At 46.2% G+C, this 18,002-nt stretch overlaps 1 protein-coding gene across 1 annotated transcript; it reads left to right on the top strand.

Moving 5' to 3' along the window:
• Positions 1-11,457: 11,457 nt before the first annotated feature.
• LOC119277628 lies at positions 11,458-17,036 on the top strand. Its single transcript, XM_037558910.1, has 3 exons — positions 11,458-12,081; positions 15,678-16,393; positions 16,584-17,036. Exons 1-3 carry the CDS (start codon positions 11,656-11,658, stop codon positions 16,618-16,620), a joined length of 1,179 nt encoding a protein of 392 aa, XP_037414807.1. The 5' UTR covers positions 11,458-11,655; the 3' UTR covers positions 16,621-17,036.
• The last annotated feature ends 966 nt before the right edge of the window (positions 17,037-18,002 follow it).

Raw genomic sequence — 18,002 nt, 5'->3', positions numbered from 1 at the left:
TGGTCACGAACAGCAAAGCCTTTAGGTCAAATTCTTCCTGTCCGTGCTCATCCCACGCACGTACACCTGTTCCATTCCACAGCTGTAATAGTTCTTAAACTAATGGCCTTAGGTACACATCAATGTCATTGCCGGGTTGCTTAGGGCCTTGGATGAGCACTGGCATCATAATGAACTTCCGCTTCATGCACAACCAAGGAGGAAGGTTATACAAACATAGAGTCACAGGCCACATGCTATGGTTGCTGCTCTGCTCCCCAAAAGGATTAATGCCATCTGCGCTTAGACCAAACCATATGTTCCTTGGGTCACCTGCAAACTCCTCCCAGTACTTTCTCTCGATTTTTCTCCACTGTGAACCGTCAGCGGGTACTCTCAACTTTCCGTCTTTCTTACGGTCTTCTGCGTGCCACCGCATCGCCTTCGCATGCTCTTTGTTTTAGAACAAACGTTTCAACTGTGGTATTATAGGACCATACCACATCACCTTGGCAGGAATCTTCTTCCTGGGGCGCTCGCCCTCGACATCACCAGGGTCATCGCGACTGATCTTATAACGCAATGCACCGCATACCGGGCAAGCGTTCAAATCCTCGTACTCACCACGGTAGAGGATGCAGTCATTAGGGCATGCATGTATCTTCTGCACCTCTAACCGTAGAGGGCAGACAACCTTCTTTGCTTCATACGTACTCTCGGGCAATTCGTTGTCCTTTGGAAGCATATTCTTTATCATTACCAGCAAGAACCGGAACAAAGCATTAGCACAAAGTGAATACATGAACTCCTCAAACTATGGTCATCACCGGGAATGGTCCTGATTATTGTCACTTCGGGGTTGCCGGATCATAACACATAGTAGGTGACTATAGACTTGCAAGATAGGATCTAGAACACACATATATTCATGAAAACATAATAGGTTCAGATCTGAAATCATGGCACTCGGGCCCTAGTGACAAGCATTAAGCATAGCAAAGTCATAGCAACATCAATCTCAGAACATAATGGATACTAGGGATCAAACCCTAACGAAACTAACTCGATTACATGATAAATATCATCCAACCCATCACCGTCCAGCAAGCCTACGATGGAATTACTCACGCACGGCGGTGAGCATCATGAAATTGGTGATGGAGGATGGTTGATGATGACGACGGCGCGAATCCCCCTCTCCGGAGCCCCGAACAGACTCCAGATCAGCCCTCCCGAGAGAGATTAGGGCTTGGCGGCGGCTCCGTATCCTAAAACGTGATGATTTCTTCTCTCTGATTTTTTTTCTCCCTGAAAGCCAATATATGGAGTTGGAGTTGGCGTCGGAGGGCCACCAGGGGGCCCACGAGGTAGGGGGCGTGCCCAGGGGGGCGCCCCCCACCCTCGTGAGCAGGGTGTGGGCCTCCTGGTCTTCATCTTTTGCAAGGATTTTTATTTATTTTTTCTAAGGTGTTCCGTGGAGTTTCAGGACATTCCGTGAATCTTTATTTTCTGCACAAAAATAACACCATGGCAGTTCTGCTAAAAACAGCGTCAGTCCAGGTTAGTTCCATTCAAATCATACAAGTTAGAGTCCAAAACAAGGGCAAAAGTGTTTGGAAAAGTAGATACGACGGAGACGTATCACACGCCATTAAATATCTGCCCCTCAAGTTGAAAGGACCAGCTCGACACTGGTTGAAAATCCTACCCGAAAACTCAATTAGAAGTCGGGAGGAACTTGAGGATGCTTTCAGGGCCAATTTTTAAGGGACCTATGTCCGACCTCCGGATGCACATGATTTAAGTCACATAATACAACAACCCGGAGAGTCAGCCCTAAGAATTGGAACAGATTTCTCACTAAGAAGAATCAAATTGTTGATTGTCCAAATGCCGAAGCCCTAGCGGCCTTCAAGCACAGTATCCGGGACGAATGGCTCGCTAGACACCTCGGCCAAGAAATACCGAGGACAATGGTGGCCCTAACAAGCCTTATGACCCACTTTTGCACGGGTGAGTACAGCTAGTTGGCCCGTAGAGGCACCAGCGACCCAGGCACATCCAAAATTAGGGATGGCAATGGGAAGCCACGACGCAATAAAAACAAGCGTCAAAACAATGAAGAGAGTCCGGACAACACGACGGTCAACGCCGGATTCAGGGGATCTCGACCTGGTCAACGAAAGAAGCCATTTAAAGGCAGCAAAGATGGACCGTCCATCTTGAACAAGGTCCTGGACAAATTATGTCAAATCCATGGCACTCCCAAAAAACCTGCAAATCACACCCACAGAGAATGTTGGGTCTTCAAGCAGGCCGGCAAGCTAAACGCCTAACACAAAGGAAGGGAGACGCCAAGTGAAGACGGGGATGAGCCTCGCCAGCCAAACACTGGGGGACAGAAAAAATTCCCACCAGAAGTCAAAACAGTAAATATGATCTACGCAACTCATATACCGAAGAGAAGGCACAAGCGCGCACTCAGAGACGTATACGTTGTAGAGCCCGTCGCCCCCAAATTCAACCCTTGGTCGGCCTGTCCAATCACTTTTGATCGCAGGGATCACCTGACTAGTATCCGGCACGGAGGATCGGCTGCCTTGGTGCCCGACCCAATAATCGATGGATACCATCTCACTCGAGTCCTTATGGACGGCGGTAGTAGTCTTAATCTGATATATCAGGACATTGTCCGCAAGATGGGGATAGACCCGTCAAGAATCAGCCAAAGTAAAACTACCTTTAAAGGAGTAATACCAGGCGTTGAGGCCCGCTGCATGGGCTCCCTCGTATTAGAGGTTATATTCGGTTCTCCCGACAACTTCAAAAGCAAAGAATTAATCTAGCAGCTAAACACTAAGCGGCCTCTCCAACCAGAATACATGATCGGTCGTCAAGACCACGAACACGGTTAGACGAGTCCGGTGCACCACCGGTGGTAATAGCCCAGATAAACCTGAGCTGGGGTCTATAGATATACCCCCATAGGTGGTGCTAGGGGCTGCAAACATGTAACAAAGCCCAGAGTTCGGCTTGACCCTATTAATATAAGAATATATTGCATTTTCATGATTCATTGAGAATAACCAACTTCTCGCATGATTACACTAGACTCCTTCACCTGAGTTTTCCTTTTTTACAGATACCAATCGTGTGACACCCTTCCAGGATACGCCACAATGGAGACAAAGGCGCAGACGTGCAACAGGGCCCCGCTCAAAGGTTTCTCTTTAGATTAAGCCCCTGTGTAAACCTTCTTTAATGTCTCTTGTTGCTTGACATCCCACGAGTATTTAATACACCCACGAGGGATACTAGCGTTATTGGCATTTCACCACGACAGATTAATGCATGTACCTGGAAATACGGGGTTCATTATCGAGGGCGTTACGCAGCCCAGTATATGTTATAAAGTCCGAACACCTTCGGAGTGTTCGGCGTCGCGAGTTTGGCCTTATATGCATCAGCTCCGAATCATGTCTTTGGTCAAATGTTGGGTTTGCCCGGCTCCTAGGTTTGCTACCTTATGTTCCGTTTTATTAGCTAAGGCGGCCAAAGGAGAACTACTGTGATTGTGCCCTGGTTATTCCAGATGAGCACCTCAGTAGGGAAAGCCGACAACTGACTCTCATGATATAGCGAGAGACTGGTTAACCACTCGATGACTTCTCGGAATCTTTGGGATTCCGCCGCATTAACGAAGGACCGCTTCCCGGTCATGTACATACGCGCACCGTATTCGGTTGAACGCGGAAGTACCAGGGGCTATATAGTAGCCCCACCGTCAAACTCCTATAGCTAAGTGAAAGTGTTAAAGCTATATAGTACGGTCGCCTAGTTCGACATGCGATCACCTCCTTAATGGACCAAGACATTGGATCAAGTGTGATTACGCACATTTTACGAACACCCCCGCATTATATGCGTGGGGGCTGAAGCCAACGACTGCAAACTTTCAGGTTATATACATACATGAACGGCCGCACAGGAGGCACTACCATACTTTCGGGCAAAAGTATAAATACAACCTTTATAATCAAAATAACATTGTTTTTACAATTGAGATATATGTCACTCAAACATTACACTCTTAGAGCACTGAGCCTCTATTAAACGGGCGCCTTCTAGGACTTGCTCAAAATAGTGCTCGACCGGGTCATGGCCTCCCGCCGGACCCCGGGTTGCAATACCGGTGGCCTCCATATCCGCCCAATATGTTTTAACACGGGCAAGAGCCATCCGCGCACCCTCTATACACGCCGACCTCTTCACAGCATTAATACGCGACACAGCGCCAAGGAATTGTTGCACTAAACCAAAATAACTGTCTGGCCTTGGTCCCTTCGGCCAGAGATGGTCTACAACAGATCTCATTGCAAGTCCGGACAACCTATGGAGCTCGGCCCATGCGGCCATCCTTTCATTCAATGGCAGCGGACGTGCCGGGGAACTGAACTGCGACCAGAATAACCTTTCCACCTCATTATCTTTCTGGTCTTTGAAAAACTTGGCCGCATCAGCAGTACTTTTTGCCAGGTCCGCATACGCGTCTGCAGCACTCCATAGCTGATCCAGAGGGGCATACTTCGGATCTCTAAACTTCATCCGCAACAAGAAGGGCCTCCCAGCCGTGATATCTCCGGCTTGTCGAAGCTCCTCCCGAGCAGCTCTGATTTCAGAGCGCGTTTCCTTGGCCGCTTCCAAGGCCCTCTTCAGGTCAGCCGCTTTTGCTTGGCTCTCCTTTTCAAGGAGCTCATATCGGCTGGCGGCATCTTTCAGCTCCACAGCCACCTCGGCTATTTTATCTTCGCTTCGGCGATGAGCAGCCTGTTCGGCTCTCAACTCTTCGGTCGCCTTTAGGACGACCGCATTGCTTATCCTCGCTTGTTCCTTGGCTAGGGCAAGTTCCGCCCTTAGAGCCTCCACGGCAGCAGCTCCATCTGCAGCCACAACATATTATATTAGCATCACGCTCCTCTTAATATTTGCTAACAATTAGGAAAAGAACACATACCCTGTGACTCGTCAAGCCGCTTGTTCACAAGCGCGATGTCGGCATCTGCCACATCAAGTTGTCGCCTCAGTTCGGCAAACTCAGCAGTCCGGTCAACCGTCGGACCATTAGCCATCTGCTCACAAATACAGTGTGATCAGTGCTTGGGAGTGTGATCCTCCGTTTGCCGCCTAGGGCTGGTAACCAGAGTCTCACGGGCTACTATCTATACGGAGCACACCTAGCGTGTGCGGTACAGCCGAAAGATTGCGTATTTCTTTGCGTACCTCAAAGCCTTTGAGCAGGCTCATAAAATCTTCATTCAACCCGCTTTTGGCGGATGCAATCTTCTCAAATACCATACCCATTAAAGTACGGTGAGACTCTGAGAGAGCAGCTCGCTCCAGAAGGTCTGTCAGTGTGTCCGATTGAGTGTCGGATAGTCCCGGACTCTTCCTATTGCCCTCCTTGGGAGACGAACACTCCGGGCTTCGGGTGGTAGAAGCATTGACTTCTGGCCTTGACGGATCAGGAATCCTCTGTGACGACACCTCGGGGTTGCCCGCCCCATGGGGCGGGGAGGCAGGTGTAGTTTCACTCTCCATCATCTCCGAAAGAAGATCCCCCGAAGACTAACTCTGTTGAGAAGGGCTACAAACCGGACTGAAAGAAATAGATCCTGGTTATTGTTCTCAGAGGAAAAATAGTATATATTTATTAAAGTACTTTTAATTCACTTACAGCTCGGTGTAGGGCTGGCCCGTTTGCGGGTGTTGTGCGACGAGGACGCCCTCTGGGGTGGGGCTCCCTGGTGAAGGCTTCTTTCCTAGTTTGGACGCCTCCGCTTCCAGGTCTTCGGAGGCAGCCCTTTTCTTCCCGTGGGGGGAGGGAACTTGAGACTCACCTCCCTGATTATCCTCCTTCATGGAGACATTAATTCCCCCGGTTTGGATGTACAATGTATGAAGCCCGCTTTCGGCTTCTTTGCTCCTCCCTTCGTCCTTCCCCGATGGCACTTGATTGGGTGCGTGTTTAAGCATCCGAGTTAGTATCATATTCGGCAAGCCTTCAGGAAGAGGGGCTGGACACCTGATCCTCTCCACCTTTCTTAGCCAATCCTGGCCGCGGATAGTTTTTAGAATAAAGTTATGATAAAAATGAACAGTGTGTTTGGTTGCAAAGTTACTTACTTGGGTATCTAGACGATTGCAGTTCAAGCCTGCATCCTCGGTGGTGTCCGGACACTTTATTCGTGGTCCGAAGAATAACTGATACATCCCTTCGAGCGTCATGCCGAAGAAGTGCTGAATAGTTCACGGTCCTTCTGTGTTGAACTCCCACATCCAGAGGGGTCGCCGTTTGCACGGCAGGACCCGCCGAACTAGCATTACCTGAATTACTTTGATGAGGCTGACATCCCTCTCAAGAAGATCCCGAATGCGGCTCTACAGTGTCGTTACGTCACTAGCAGGCCCCCAGGCCAGTCCCGCGTTGACCCAGGACGCTAGTTGAGGCAGAGGGCCCGAGCGGAAGGCAGGGGCGGCCGCCCACCTTGTGCCTCGGGGAGTAGTGATATAGAACCACCTCCGCTGCCATAAATCGAACACCTTCGGGAAGGAACCCTCTGGCCATGGGGCATCAGCACTTTGGCTTATCATAGCGCCTCTGCACTCCGCATGTCGCTTGTCGATCAACTTCGGCTTTATATTGAAGGTCTTGAGCCATAAGCCGAAGTGTGGGGTGGCGTGGAGGAAAGCTTCGCACACGACGATAAACGAGGAGATGTGAAGGATGGAATCCGGAACTAGATCGTGGAAATCTAGCCCGTAGTAGAACATGAGCCCTCTCACGAAGGGATCAAGACTAAAGCCTAAGCCTCGGAGGAAGTGGGAAACAAATACAACGCTCTCGTTGGGTTCGGGAGTGGGGATGACCTGCCCTTGGGCAGGTATCCTGTGCTGGATTTCGGCGGTCAGATACCTGGCCTCCCTGAGCTTCTCGATGTCCTCCTTTGTGACAGAGGAGGCCATCCAACGACCTTGAAGGTTGGATCCGGACATGATTGAAGGTCCAAGTGCTTAAGCTTGAGCTTTGGGTGTTGGAACTCGAGGTGGGGGAAGAGGCAAGCGTGGGAAGAAAGGCACAGGCCTCGGTCCCTCTATAAAGGGGGAGAATATCAAGCGTCCACAGCGTGACCATTCGGGACTTGCCTAAAATCCAGGAGTTATACCAACTGACGTAGTTGGGTTACCCACACCCGTATTGATGAGAATCTCGTGATAAGAGGACACGATCTTTGCTTTGACAAGACGTGCCCAGAAAACCGCCTCACAATATGCGCATCAGCTGGTTGAGAAACGGTTCAGATAAGGACCGAGCCACAGTGTGATATCAAGTTATGAAAAATTGTCAGCAGATTCGATTCATGAAAAATTATGCTCTCTATGGTGGTATGTGGAAATTATTTTGCAGAGCCGGATACGATCCTCGTGTTCGAAATTTTCCTTGGAGTATTCGGAGATGGAACCCGCCCTGCAATGCCGAAGACAATCTGCGCGCCGGACTCATGGTCATTGAAGCCTGGTTCAGGGGCTACTGAGGGAGTCCTGGATTAGGGGGTATCCGGACAGCCAGACTATATACTTTGGTCGGACTGTTGGACTATGAAGATACAAGATTGAAGACTTCGTCCCGTGTCCGGATGGGACTCTCCTTTGCGTGGAAGGCAAGCTTGGCGATTCGGATATGTAGATCTCCTTCTCTGTAACCGACTATGTGTAACCCTAGCCCCCTCCGGTGTCTATATAAACCGGAGGGTTTAGTCCATAGGACAAGAACAATCAGAATCATAGGCTAGCTTCTAGGGTTTAGCCTCTACGATCTCGTGGTAGATCAACTCTTGTAATACTCATATTATCAAGATCAATCAAGCAGGAAGTAGGGTATTACCTCCATCGAGAGGGCCTGAACCTGGGTAAACATCGTGTCCCCAGCCTCCTGTTACCATTAGCCTTAGACGCACAGTTCGGGACCCCCTACCCGAGATCCACCGGTTTTGACACCGACAGGGGGCCCTCGGGCACCATTTTGAATTGATTCTTTCTTCCAAAAATCACATGTATTCCATAAAAAATCTCTATAAATTTTATCACGTTTGGACTTTGTTTGGTATGGTTTTTTTGCAAAACAAAAACATGCAACAAAATAGGAACTGACACTGGGCACTAGATTAATATGTTAGTCCATAGAAATAATATAAAAGTGCACCAAACCATATAAAAAATATTGTAAACATGGCATGAATACTTCATAAATTATGGATACATTGGAGATGTATCAATTGCTTTGTTCATCAACATTGAGATGTCCGCAAAGAAAACATGTGACACCGGCGGTGCACTCGGGCACACTCGTACACCACTCAAGGTTCCCCTTTGTTCTGCATCTTGCAGTAGTGCAGATAAACCTTTAGTGTAAATGACAAAGACATACGAGGGCAATGGGTTGCCCTACCAGAGTCCTCTTGGTGATGCAAACTATTCCATGAGCAAGTGTGTTGTTTCCCGACATACTACATGTCATGGGGTTGCAATTAGAACATGCAGGTCATGTTGATCAATACCTATTACTCTGTGCGATTTACTGATTCAGTAGTGCTCATTTCTATGTAGAATCAAATGAAATAAAGGTGTGATAACATATTATGTAAAAAAAGGAAAAGTCAACTGCAAATTGCTTCTAGTGTGGGTTGGGTCGGGTGGCATTTTTTGAAGATAAGTTATACTATACACTCGTGCAGTTGCCGAGTTCATGCCTCTTTAGTAACAAATGAATAAACTATTTAGCGGCACACATCTTGCTCAAATAATACCTTCAAGCCACACGAGTCCGGTGGAAGTACAAACCAACATCGCTCCTAAATATGTGTGCTTTTGGTGGCCGTTGAATTAGATGGAAATAGAGGATATGTGCATTTGGATCGTTGGATTTGGAAATGATACCAGATCTGCCCTCGAGAAGCCAACCCTTAAGCGTAAGGTTGGTCTACAGGTTTGGGCCACAAAACTCAAGAAATACGACATCTACATGCACCCAGGTCTTCAAACTTAAGGGGGTGGTAGATCCATTGAATCTTCGTCACTATACTCGGCTCTTATATACATGCCCTCCTACGATGTCATCATTGTAGAATCCCTTTGATCTCACAAGTGAGATCGAAAGGAAAATGAGTTGTTTGAAGTAGGAAATCCTTCCTTTGTTTGGTGATGCTTCTGTGATTGTGGCTAATCTTCATAAATGTGAAATCTCACCAATTCGTTGCGAGGGTATTGATGTGGAAGTTTGGCTAGTTCTCTTCCTTGGTGGGTGATTCGGTTCCCCTACACACACCTAGGGCTTACTCCCATGCATGTGGCTTTCACGAAGACCGACTTACATCCTTTGCTTGATTTAGTGGCAAACAAATGGGCGACCTACAAGTCCTTATTATTCCAAACTAGCAGATTGATGTTAACTAAAACCATACTCATGACGATGATCATTTATAACATGTTGCCCTTGCATCTCTCTCCTTGGGTCTTTAAGGCCATCACTAAGGTTTGTCAAATCTTTTTCTGAAGAGGATCTGAGGAAGCACAGTGATGGTGCACGGCTAGGGGCCTCTCACCATGTCGATCCCCGACCAGGTGGGAAGGGTTGAGGCCCTGTTTGTCGGTTTTGTCCTGGGCCACTTTTGGTGGCCCATGGCAATTTATAAGGAAAATTAAGAAGCCTTACCATTCAAGACAAGGACTCTCCTCCACCAACGTAGCCGACTAGGACTCATGTAATCCTAGGCCTCTGGTAACTTATATAAGCTGAGGTTGGGCTGGTTGATAGAACACAACTTAGATAATCAAATTATTACACACAACGATCTTGTGGTAGATCAACCTATACTTTTTACTCCACCCCAAATCATTATAACACAAGCAGGACGTAGGGGTTTCTCTCCTAGGAGAGCCGAACCTGAGTAAAATCTCGTGTCTCTATTGTCGTCGCATCAAGGCTACTAGTTTGGGACCCATACCCGAGATCCGCCGGAATCAACTTCGTCACAATGGGAGGGCGTTGTCTTGTGTCCCAGGAACAGATTTGCAAGCCCAAGTAATTCAGTGGTTTAAGTGCTGGTCATCCAGATTTCCTTAATAACGCATTACAAATGTGTTGGTTATGGCTTCAGAAAACTGGGCATTTAAGGGCATGGTCTGGTTTCGCTGAGATCTCTCACGAGGCCACACAATTATTTCTTTGCAGCAACAAAGTGATCGGTTGGAAGGGGTGATTGAGTAAGCTTTTAGCATGATAGGTAGACTGAAGGACAGCGAGACATTGCTCCCAATTTATACCCATTCATTAATGCCGGAGGAGGAAAGAAGAGATCGGTGGCGGAAACTTTGGGAGAAACAGTGGATTGCCGATATTCACGAAACATTGTCGATGTATGCGATCATTGAATTCATGGACCTTTGGGGGCTTGTTCAGCAATGGCACCTCCGAGCAATGATGAGGATTGCTTCACTTGGAGACTGACTGCAAATGGCATCTATTGGGCAAGTTTGGGCTACGAGGCATACTTTTTCGGCACTAAGCATGCGGATTACCCCAAACCCTTGCGGAAAAATCAGGCACTACTAAAGGAAATGTATTTCACATTGCTGGTCATGTGTGATAGTTGTTGTATTGTTGGCCGTCTCGCGAAGAGGGGAATACAACATCCCGCTTGCTGTTTGTTTTGTGATTAGGCACTCGAAAAAATCGATAATATTATGGTGCAGTGCCCTTTTGCGAGTAACGTTTGGCTTATCTTCCCGCGCAATTTTGGGATTCAACAACTAACACTGAGCTTGCAAGACACAATGAGAGTTTGGTGGTGTTCGATGGACATAATAAGTCTAGGGTAAATTCCAGCAAAATGGCGACGATCATGATAGTGGACCTTCGTGAGTTATGACTGGAAAGGAATGCTCATGTATTTCACTGGAAGGCATCAACTTTTCACAGGGTAGTTACTACGACGACAAACGAGCTAAGGCTATGGAAGAAAGCTCCGCGTATAAATGCGGGTAATAGGGAGGAGTATGCCTCATCTATAGTGGTGGTATGGAATTATAGGTCTTATGTGGGGGCCACATGGATGCACATACAAAGAAGGGAGAGCCTCGAGAAGATACACACCCTCCATATTAAGGTGCACAATATTTTAGAAGTTGAAATGCTCTTACGTTGGATCAAGCTTTTGACAAAATTATCAACACCTCCAATGCTTAACCAGTAAGTATCATATAGTAATAGATTGAAAAAATTATCTCTAATCGTCCCGCATTGGACGGTCCAAAATCCAAATGATGCAGTTATCACTTACTATCACGATCGCGCTTGGGGGGCAAAAAATTTCACCGGGCCCGCCACGCTGGCCTCCACGAACCGCAGCACCGCTCCACGCCCTAGAGACCCTAACCTAGAACATTCCATAATTCCATCCCAATTTCTTTCAAATTTTGCACACATCTAACAAGATACCCCAAATCTTCCAATTCTCCTCCCTCCCTTCCCTCCCAGGCGCAGGCAGCGGGCGCGCGGCGAACCTGCCCCCAGCCAGCCGCGACGCCGCCACTGCGACTGGTGGCGGCGCCCGTGCTCCGATGGTCGGGATGTACCAGAAGCAGCTCCTCGACGCCCCCTTCGCCCTAAACGGCCACTGCGCTGACCAGCCACGCCACGCGCCGGCCGCCGCCGCCGCCGCCCCCTCGCCGTATCCGCCCAACCCCTCCTCCTCCTCCTCGGGCGCTGCGCCCTCGCCGCACGCGCAGGCGGATGGCGCCGGCCAGCCCCGTCGGCTGTTCCAGGCGCTCGTCGGGGGGATCCTGCAGCGCGGCGCCGGAGGCGGCAACAGCGCGGCTGGGGATCTGGAGGCGCTGGTGTCGTGGGCGCGGGAGGTCGCCGTGGATCCCTGCGCGAAGCGGCCGGCGGACAGGCCGAGGAAGCGGCAGGTGCTGGCCTTGCGGCGCGCGCGCTACCTCAAGATGGAGGACGTGGCGGACCAGGCCGAACTCCCCAGCTTCTCCAAGGTGAGGACGAATTCGCAAACCCCTATGGCCGTGAGTCGCGATCTGTTGCTAATTTGTCGAGGTAGCCGTGGATTGGGCGGGTGGACTGTTGCTGACCATGTTCCGTTTGTGCTCTCCGGCTGCTTCGCATGGATGAGACATTTCTGCATCTAGGATTTTGTCACTACATGTCATTCCGCTCCGTGACCTATTGCCCGTATCGCTAGGCTTGTTTTCCTAGGAGTGCATTTGTAAATGGAGTCCCAGGTTATGGAATCGGCGAATGGCAGTTGACTGGTGTCCCGTTTCAAGCAAACAGAATCTCAGCAACCATGTACTAAATGGAGTCCCAGGGCATGGAATGGCAGTTGACGGGTGTCCTGTTTCATGCAAAGAGAATCTCAGGCACCGCAGAGCAATCATGTACCATTGAACCTTTCCCAAACAAGGGAAGATCCTGATTGGGGAAGTCTTGCTTCTATCTCAGCTGGTGACTCAGGCTGTGGTTGGCCTTGCACGGTCAATTATGATACTCCTAATTCCGTTTGTCAAACCGGATTTTTTTCCTTCTACCGTTTTGCTAGCCAAACTTTTCCTCCTTCGGCGGCCTATGTAGATTTGTTCACAACAGATTATAAGCGCTCCACGATTCAGCAACTGAAAACTGAGCTCTGTAACTCATAAGTCAGGGAAGCTTGTAAGAACCGCCTATGGTGGAATTGAGGCACGGCGAGCATGGCAGTCACACAAAAACTTGTTGCCCTTATTGATGATGGTTCCATTAGATAATAATGTAGTAGGTCGATTTATTCATCTCATATTGTTTTACATGCTGTCGGCACTTTTGTCGTGTTCCTGTTACATCTTACATCCCATTAATAAATGAGGCCTCCTTACAAAGAGAACGTGAGAATTGAGAGAATAGCTCGATGAACCTGGAGTAAGAGAAGGGCATGGTGGTAATATTAGGCTATTCCCATGGTTTTCGAGTCGCGTGACTAGTCGATGAGTCGCAAAAAAATATCGACTCAACTTAGTGTCGACTCGAGTTGTGAGTCACGACTAGTCGCAATTGCAGGCTCGACTTTTTCCGAGTCGCTACCACAGAGCGACTCGGATGAGTCGCGACTCGAAAACCATGGCTATTCCTTAGGTCTTGCACCTGTGGCTAAACAACCTATATTTGTGAAGTAAACATCCAGAACATTAAGTTTCATGCCTCGAATCCCATTCACTAAATTTATATAATTTCAACTTCTTTTAGTCATAGTTAATGAAATGATTTGTTAGCCCATCAAAACTATCTACGTTTGTTAGGATAGAAACTAAGCTTGAAAATTTTACCATGAAGAGTTCCTACTGAGAATGTCAATGACACGTGAGGCTTTATAATAAGTGATGCATATCGGGAAATTGCCGACATGCTTTTATTCAGTTGAGTGAGTATAGGCCTTAGGTGTTAGATTAAGGGACTGAAGGGAAGTTACTGAAATGGGTATCAATAGACATACATGTTCTCAAATGGCATGTATCCATAACTAACAAAAAGAAACTCGACCAACCAAGACTAGCCCTTGGTGGCATTTTTTAAGAAGGCGAGCACCAACAGAACGGAGGGTTGAGCTTCGAACACGGGTCATCGGGCTGCGAGCATTTCAGTCTGCTCTAGCTAGCCAACTGGTCGATGTGACTAGTGTGCGCTGTTTTCTTTAATAATGATGCCAAATTAATTGTTTAAAAGAAGGCTCCTTTCTTTTATGGAAGTGAAAATTATATATCTAGAATCTGGACTAATGTGCATTATTCTCTCCTGTATTCACTATATTTTACCTGACATTTAAACCTATCCTGGATTATCATATTGGAAACCTGAACTTGTGATTTATGCCATATCGAGTGGTCATGCCTTTGTCAATGTAAAAATAGTTTTTTTTTGCGAAAAATTGATGTAAAAATAGTGAAAGCCTTTCAAAGTGTATTTTGGCCAAAACATTTGTTAGTCTGTGCAACTTTGGCATAAAGCTGACAGCGGTACATAGTTTCCGTGTGACAGGCTTCTAATCTAGGCTGATACGACCACTCGGCCGATATATCGTCATTGGTGGTCTACCGATACAGATATAACATATCATTTCGTAAATATTGGTTTTACGCAGATCAGACATATAGACTGTTATATTGACCGATATGGCTGATATTTGACCCGATATGTCCACCGACATAGACCAATATGTGGATGACGAGGGTTCTTTCTAGAAAAAATGGTGAATATGAAATTAGGTTTTTATAGCTGTATCAAATTATAAAATTCACACATAATGTTTTGTAAATATGCATATATTGTCATAATTTTTATGTTAGAATAAGAATTTTCAGAGTATTTATTGATTTATTTCTTAATTTACTAGTTAATAAACTTGGAATCATATAGTTGTAACGCAAGCACTGACATCATTCTTTTTTTATTATTAAAAGAGGCATGTCTAAACAAGAATGACAAAAAAACAGATGTGTTTCCTCCTATATAACTACATACCGTCTGGTATATCACCGATATCTGACATCCAATTTACGGAAACCGAACCGATATAAACCCGGTAGCTGATATTTTGAAACTTGCTGTGAGATAGAGGACCCGGGGAAGTGCTGACTGTATGATTATTTAATGTTTGGCGAAGTGGTGATGATAATCATGATTTTCCTGCATGGCCGCACGATGTGCATCCTACATGTTACTGGGAAGAACAACCTACAAGGCATAGCTGGCATCAAAGAATGGTAGGTAATAGGCACATAGTGTCAGATCCAAAATGTTTAAAATTAGAGAACCATGGTGATGTTGACTCTCTAGAGAGAGAGAATCATCTGCAACTTGTGTTCCATTTTCCTTAATATAAGAGAAGTTTTTTGAAGCGTATGATTAATACTTTTATAAAATGGAGGTACAATGCAACTTTCAGTTATTTGTTCCTGTATCAAGTCTGGAATGCGCAAACAATAGGCACGTAGCATTAATCCAGTGGTGTTTTGTAGTATGTATTTTGAAACAATTCACTGGATTTTGTTCGTAGTCGAAACTCCAATTGAAAGAATGTGGATACACCTGAGCCATGATTACCCTATTTTTATATCTGGGAAAAGGATCGTGCCCTGTGAAACCTGTGTCGTCGCCTCCTCATCTGAACAAAAACCGAGGGCTGGATGTTTCTATCTGCTTGGCAAATTTGTATCTATGATACTCAAAGTTTAGCACCCCTGCTTTTAGTCCCACATGGCCGGTTTAACATGAGTTACCCTTGCAGAATAGCCTTCTGGGTGCAAGACGTAGCATTTCTGGGCTGACCCTTTTGCCTGAAGTGAGGACAAAAGTTGTCTGCCCTGTCGTGGGCTGGGCTGTTATCTATTTGGGCCATAGGGTGTTACACAAAGCCTCTTTAGTGTTTAGTTTGTAGAATTTCCTCCCCCTGTCTGACAATTTGTCAAAGTTTGATTGCTTACTTTTATTGTCAGTTTCCTCACTATATTTCTTTTATTCTGCTTTCCATTTTGTTTGTGCTTTCTGAAATAATCTTCTCTTTCTTACTCTTTTGGACATTGTTGCATTTTTCATCTTTCAGAAAAGGAAGTACAAAACTAAGAACCAGTCAGAAAGACCAAGGAAAGGGCCAACCCCAACAAGGAAATCCGAGAGGCTAGCTAGGAGAATGGTACTCATGACATCAGTGCTTCTCACGCAAAGGAAAAAGATTGGAGTTGGTGAGCAGTTTCAGGCTGAGATACCTGACTGGACTGGGCCACCTTCAGAAGCAGAGCTTTCTTGGTACAGGAATGACCCGAACACCTCAAAGATGCTAGGAAGCAGAACTTGGCCACCTGAAGGTTATGTCTTACAGACAAATATTGTGGTAGCTGGACAGGGAAGGCCTGAATCATGCAATTGTCCATATCCAGGAAACTTCTATTGCAGATTACATCACATCAACACCGCCAGGGATCGGCTAAGGTCTGAAATTGGTCAAGTTTTCATGGAATGGAAATTTGATTTGATGGGTGAGCAGGTTTCTAAGATGTGGAGTATTGAGGAGCAACTAAAGTTTGCTGCACTTGAGCAGTTGGTTCCTGTGTTTGAAAATAAGAGTTTTTGGGCGGTAGCGGCAAAACATTTTGCCTCGAAGACCAGGGTGGACTTGGTGCAGTACTACCTCAATGTTTTCCTCATGAGAAGAGTTTCAAACCAGTGCAGGTTGAGTCTGTTGGAGATTGATAGTGATGAGGATGAAGCAGAGGAAGAGGAGGATGAAGATCAATCTGATGGCTCCAATTCGTCCCAGAGGTACGGCTCTACACATGGCCCCATATGTTTGCGTAAGCAGGTGTAGTGCATATATGGAAATCCATCCATCCCGCTGTTTCTTTTATGCGCTGATGTTAGCTGCAACAGTAGACTAAACAGCTCCCGTCGAACGTCAAGCACTAGTTGGTAAGAACGATATTCATTTTTGCTAACATTTACATCATTTCAGGCCCCAGGATGTCCAAGAGGTGAAGAAGATTTTCTGAATCTGCTGACAGCTACCTGGCATGCATTTCTGCATGCGCGCCTGTTTTGATGTGCTGAGACACTCATCACCTTGAGTGATCGATCCTTCAGTCGCTCGCTTAGACCTAGCCATCCGTTTTGCGCAGAAACTCATGCGAATTGCACACCATTCTCGTTCTCAATGCTTGTGTCAGGGTAACGGGCAAGCCAGTCAGTTGTGGCTTGATGCTCAAAGAGCTCATCTGATATGAATGTTTTCCCGTGTACAGGAAAAATGAAATACAGATCTTAAAGACTAAAGGGGTTAGAAAACAAATGGTCATTGATTTCGTTTCTTTCTTGAGTGTTGGAGACTTGAGAGGGTCAACGTGAGGTGTGTAAACCAAAACCCGTTTGGCACTCTTACCTGGCAAAGTGTTTGGCAACTGTGTTTTTATTCCTGAGTGTGGTAGAGTTGTTTCTGGTGTTGTCAAGTATGATTCTTTTGTGAAATACCCACCCTCTGCTGGTTTAGAGTTTCGTTCTACTTGAGAATACCAACCGAAGTTACTCTTCACCTAAACCCTCCCTCCCGTAAAACTCAAATGGTCATACAAGAATTTACTAATGAAATGCTAAAATTCTGACGTTAGATTTTTAGCCATGACAAATTAAATCGTGGCAATTTATGTTGGCCTTAGGATGGCAAATTTAATTAGTGAGCACAACAATTTCTTGGCTTGTTTCCTGCTTGTTAACTAATATTGCCACCCTCGGCAAACATAATTTGCCATGAAAAACATCCAATTTACCATGGCTAAAAACCTGACGATTTTCCTGTTCCATTTACTATATTGAGCAAGGTTGGCAATTGCTAGGACGGCGGTCATAATGTCAGGATCATTGCTAAGATCATTCTAGGATTTTACATGATCATGATTTTTGTTATGTTACATAGTCTAGATGGTTTCCCTATGTTTCAACTCAACCAAATTTGCAAAATCTAGAGAAATATATATCAATAAACATCTACATTATCAAATTTCTTTCACTAGATTTATGTAAAATATGTTTTCATATTGTATGTTGTGCTTTTTTTCTATAAAATTAGCCAAGTATAGAGAAGTTTTACTCGAAACAAAACTAAAATTTCAACTAATTTTGAAATAGGAAGAATGGACAACATTTTAGAAATTTAATCTAAAAGCCCGGAATTATAAAAGTGAGTAGAAGCGCTTTCATCCTCCCCGGTGAACTACATACCAAACTATGAGACATCTGCGGTGACTTCGTCAATCTCAAGATATTGGATAGGGCCGGCATGCAAGCATTTTTAAGAGTGAGTGTATGTGTGCAGGTGAGCATTTGCGTTTGTAGTGTGTTAAAATTGGGATTAATAAGGGGACGTCCGGACTAATCGCGC

This window comes from Triticum dicoccoides, chromosome 3B (genome assembly GCF_002162155.2).
Source record: "Triticum dicoccoides isolate Atlit2015 ecotype Zavitan chromosome 3B, WEW_v2.0, whole genome shotgun sequence".
Taxonomy (NCBI): Eukaryota; Viridiplantae; Streptophyta; class Magnoliopsida; order Poales; family Poaceae; genus Triticum; species Triticum dicoccoides.
The sequence above is the reverse complement of the archived record's forward strand: the minus strand, read 5'-3'. Positions and strand labels throughout refer to the sequence as shown.

Coding starts and splice junctions, on each gene's coding strand:
- LOC119277628 (XM_037558910.1), top strand. CDS start 11,656: ATGGTCGGGATGTACCAGAAGCAGCTCCTCGACGCCCCCTTCGCCCTA. Junction 12,082..15,677: donor AACTCCCCAGCTTCTCCAAG/GTGAGGACGAAT, acceptor TTCATCTTTCAG/AAAAGGAAGTACAAAACTAA. Junction 16,394..16,583: donor GGCTCCAATTCGTCCCAGAG/GTACGGCTCTAC, acceptor ACATCATTTCAG/GCCCCAGGATGTCCAAGAGG.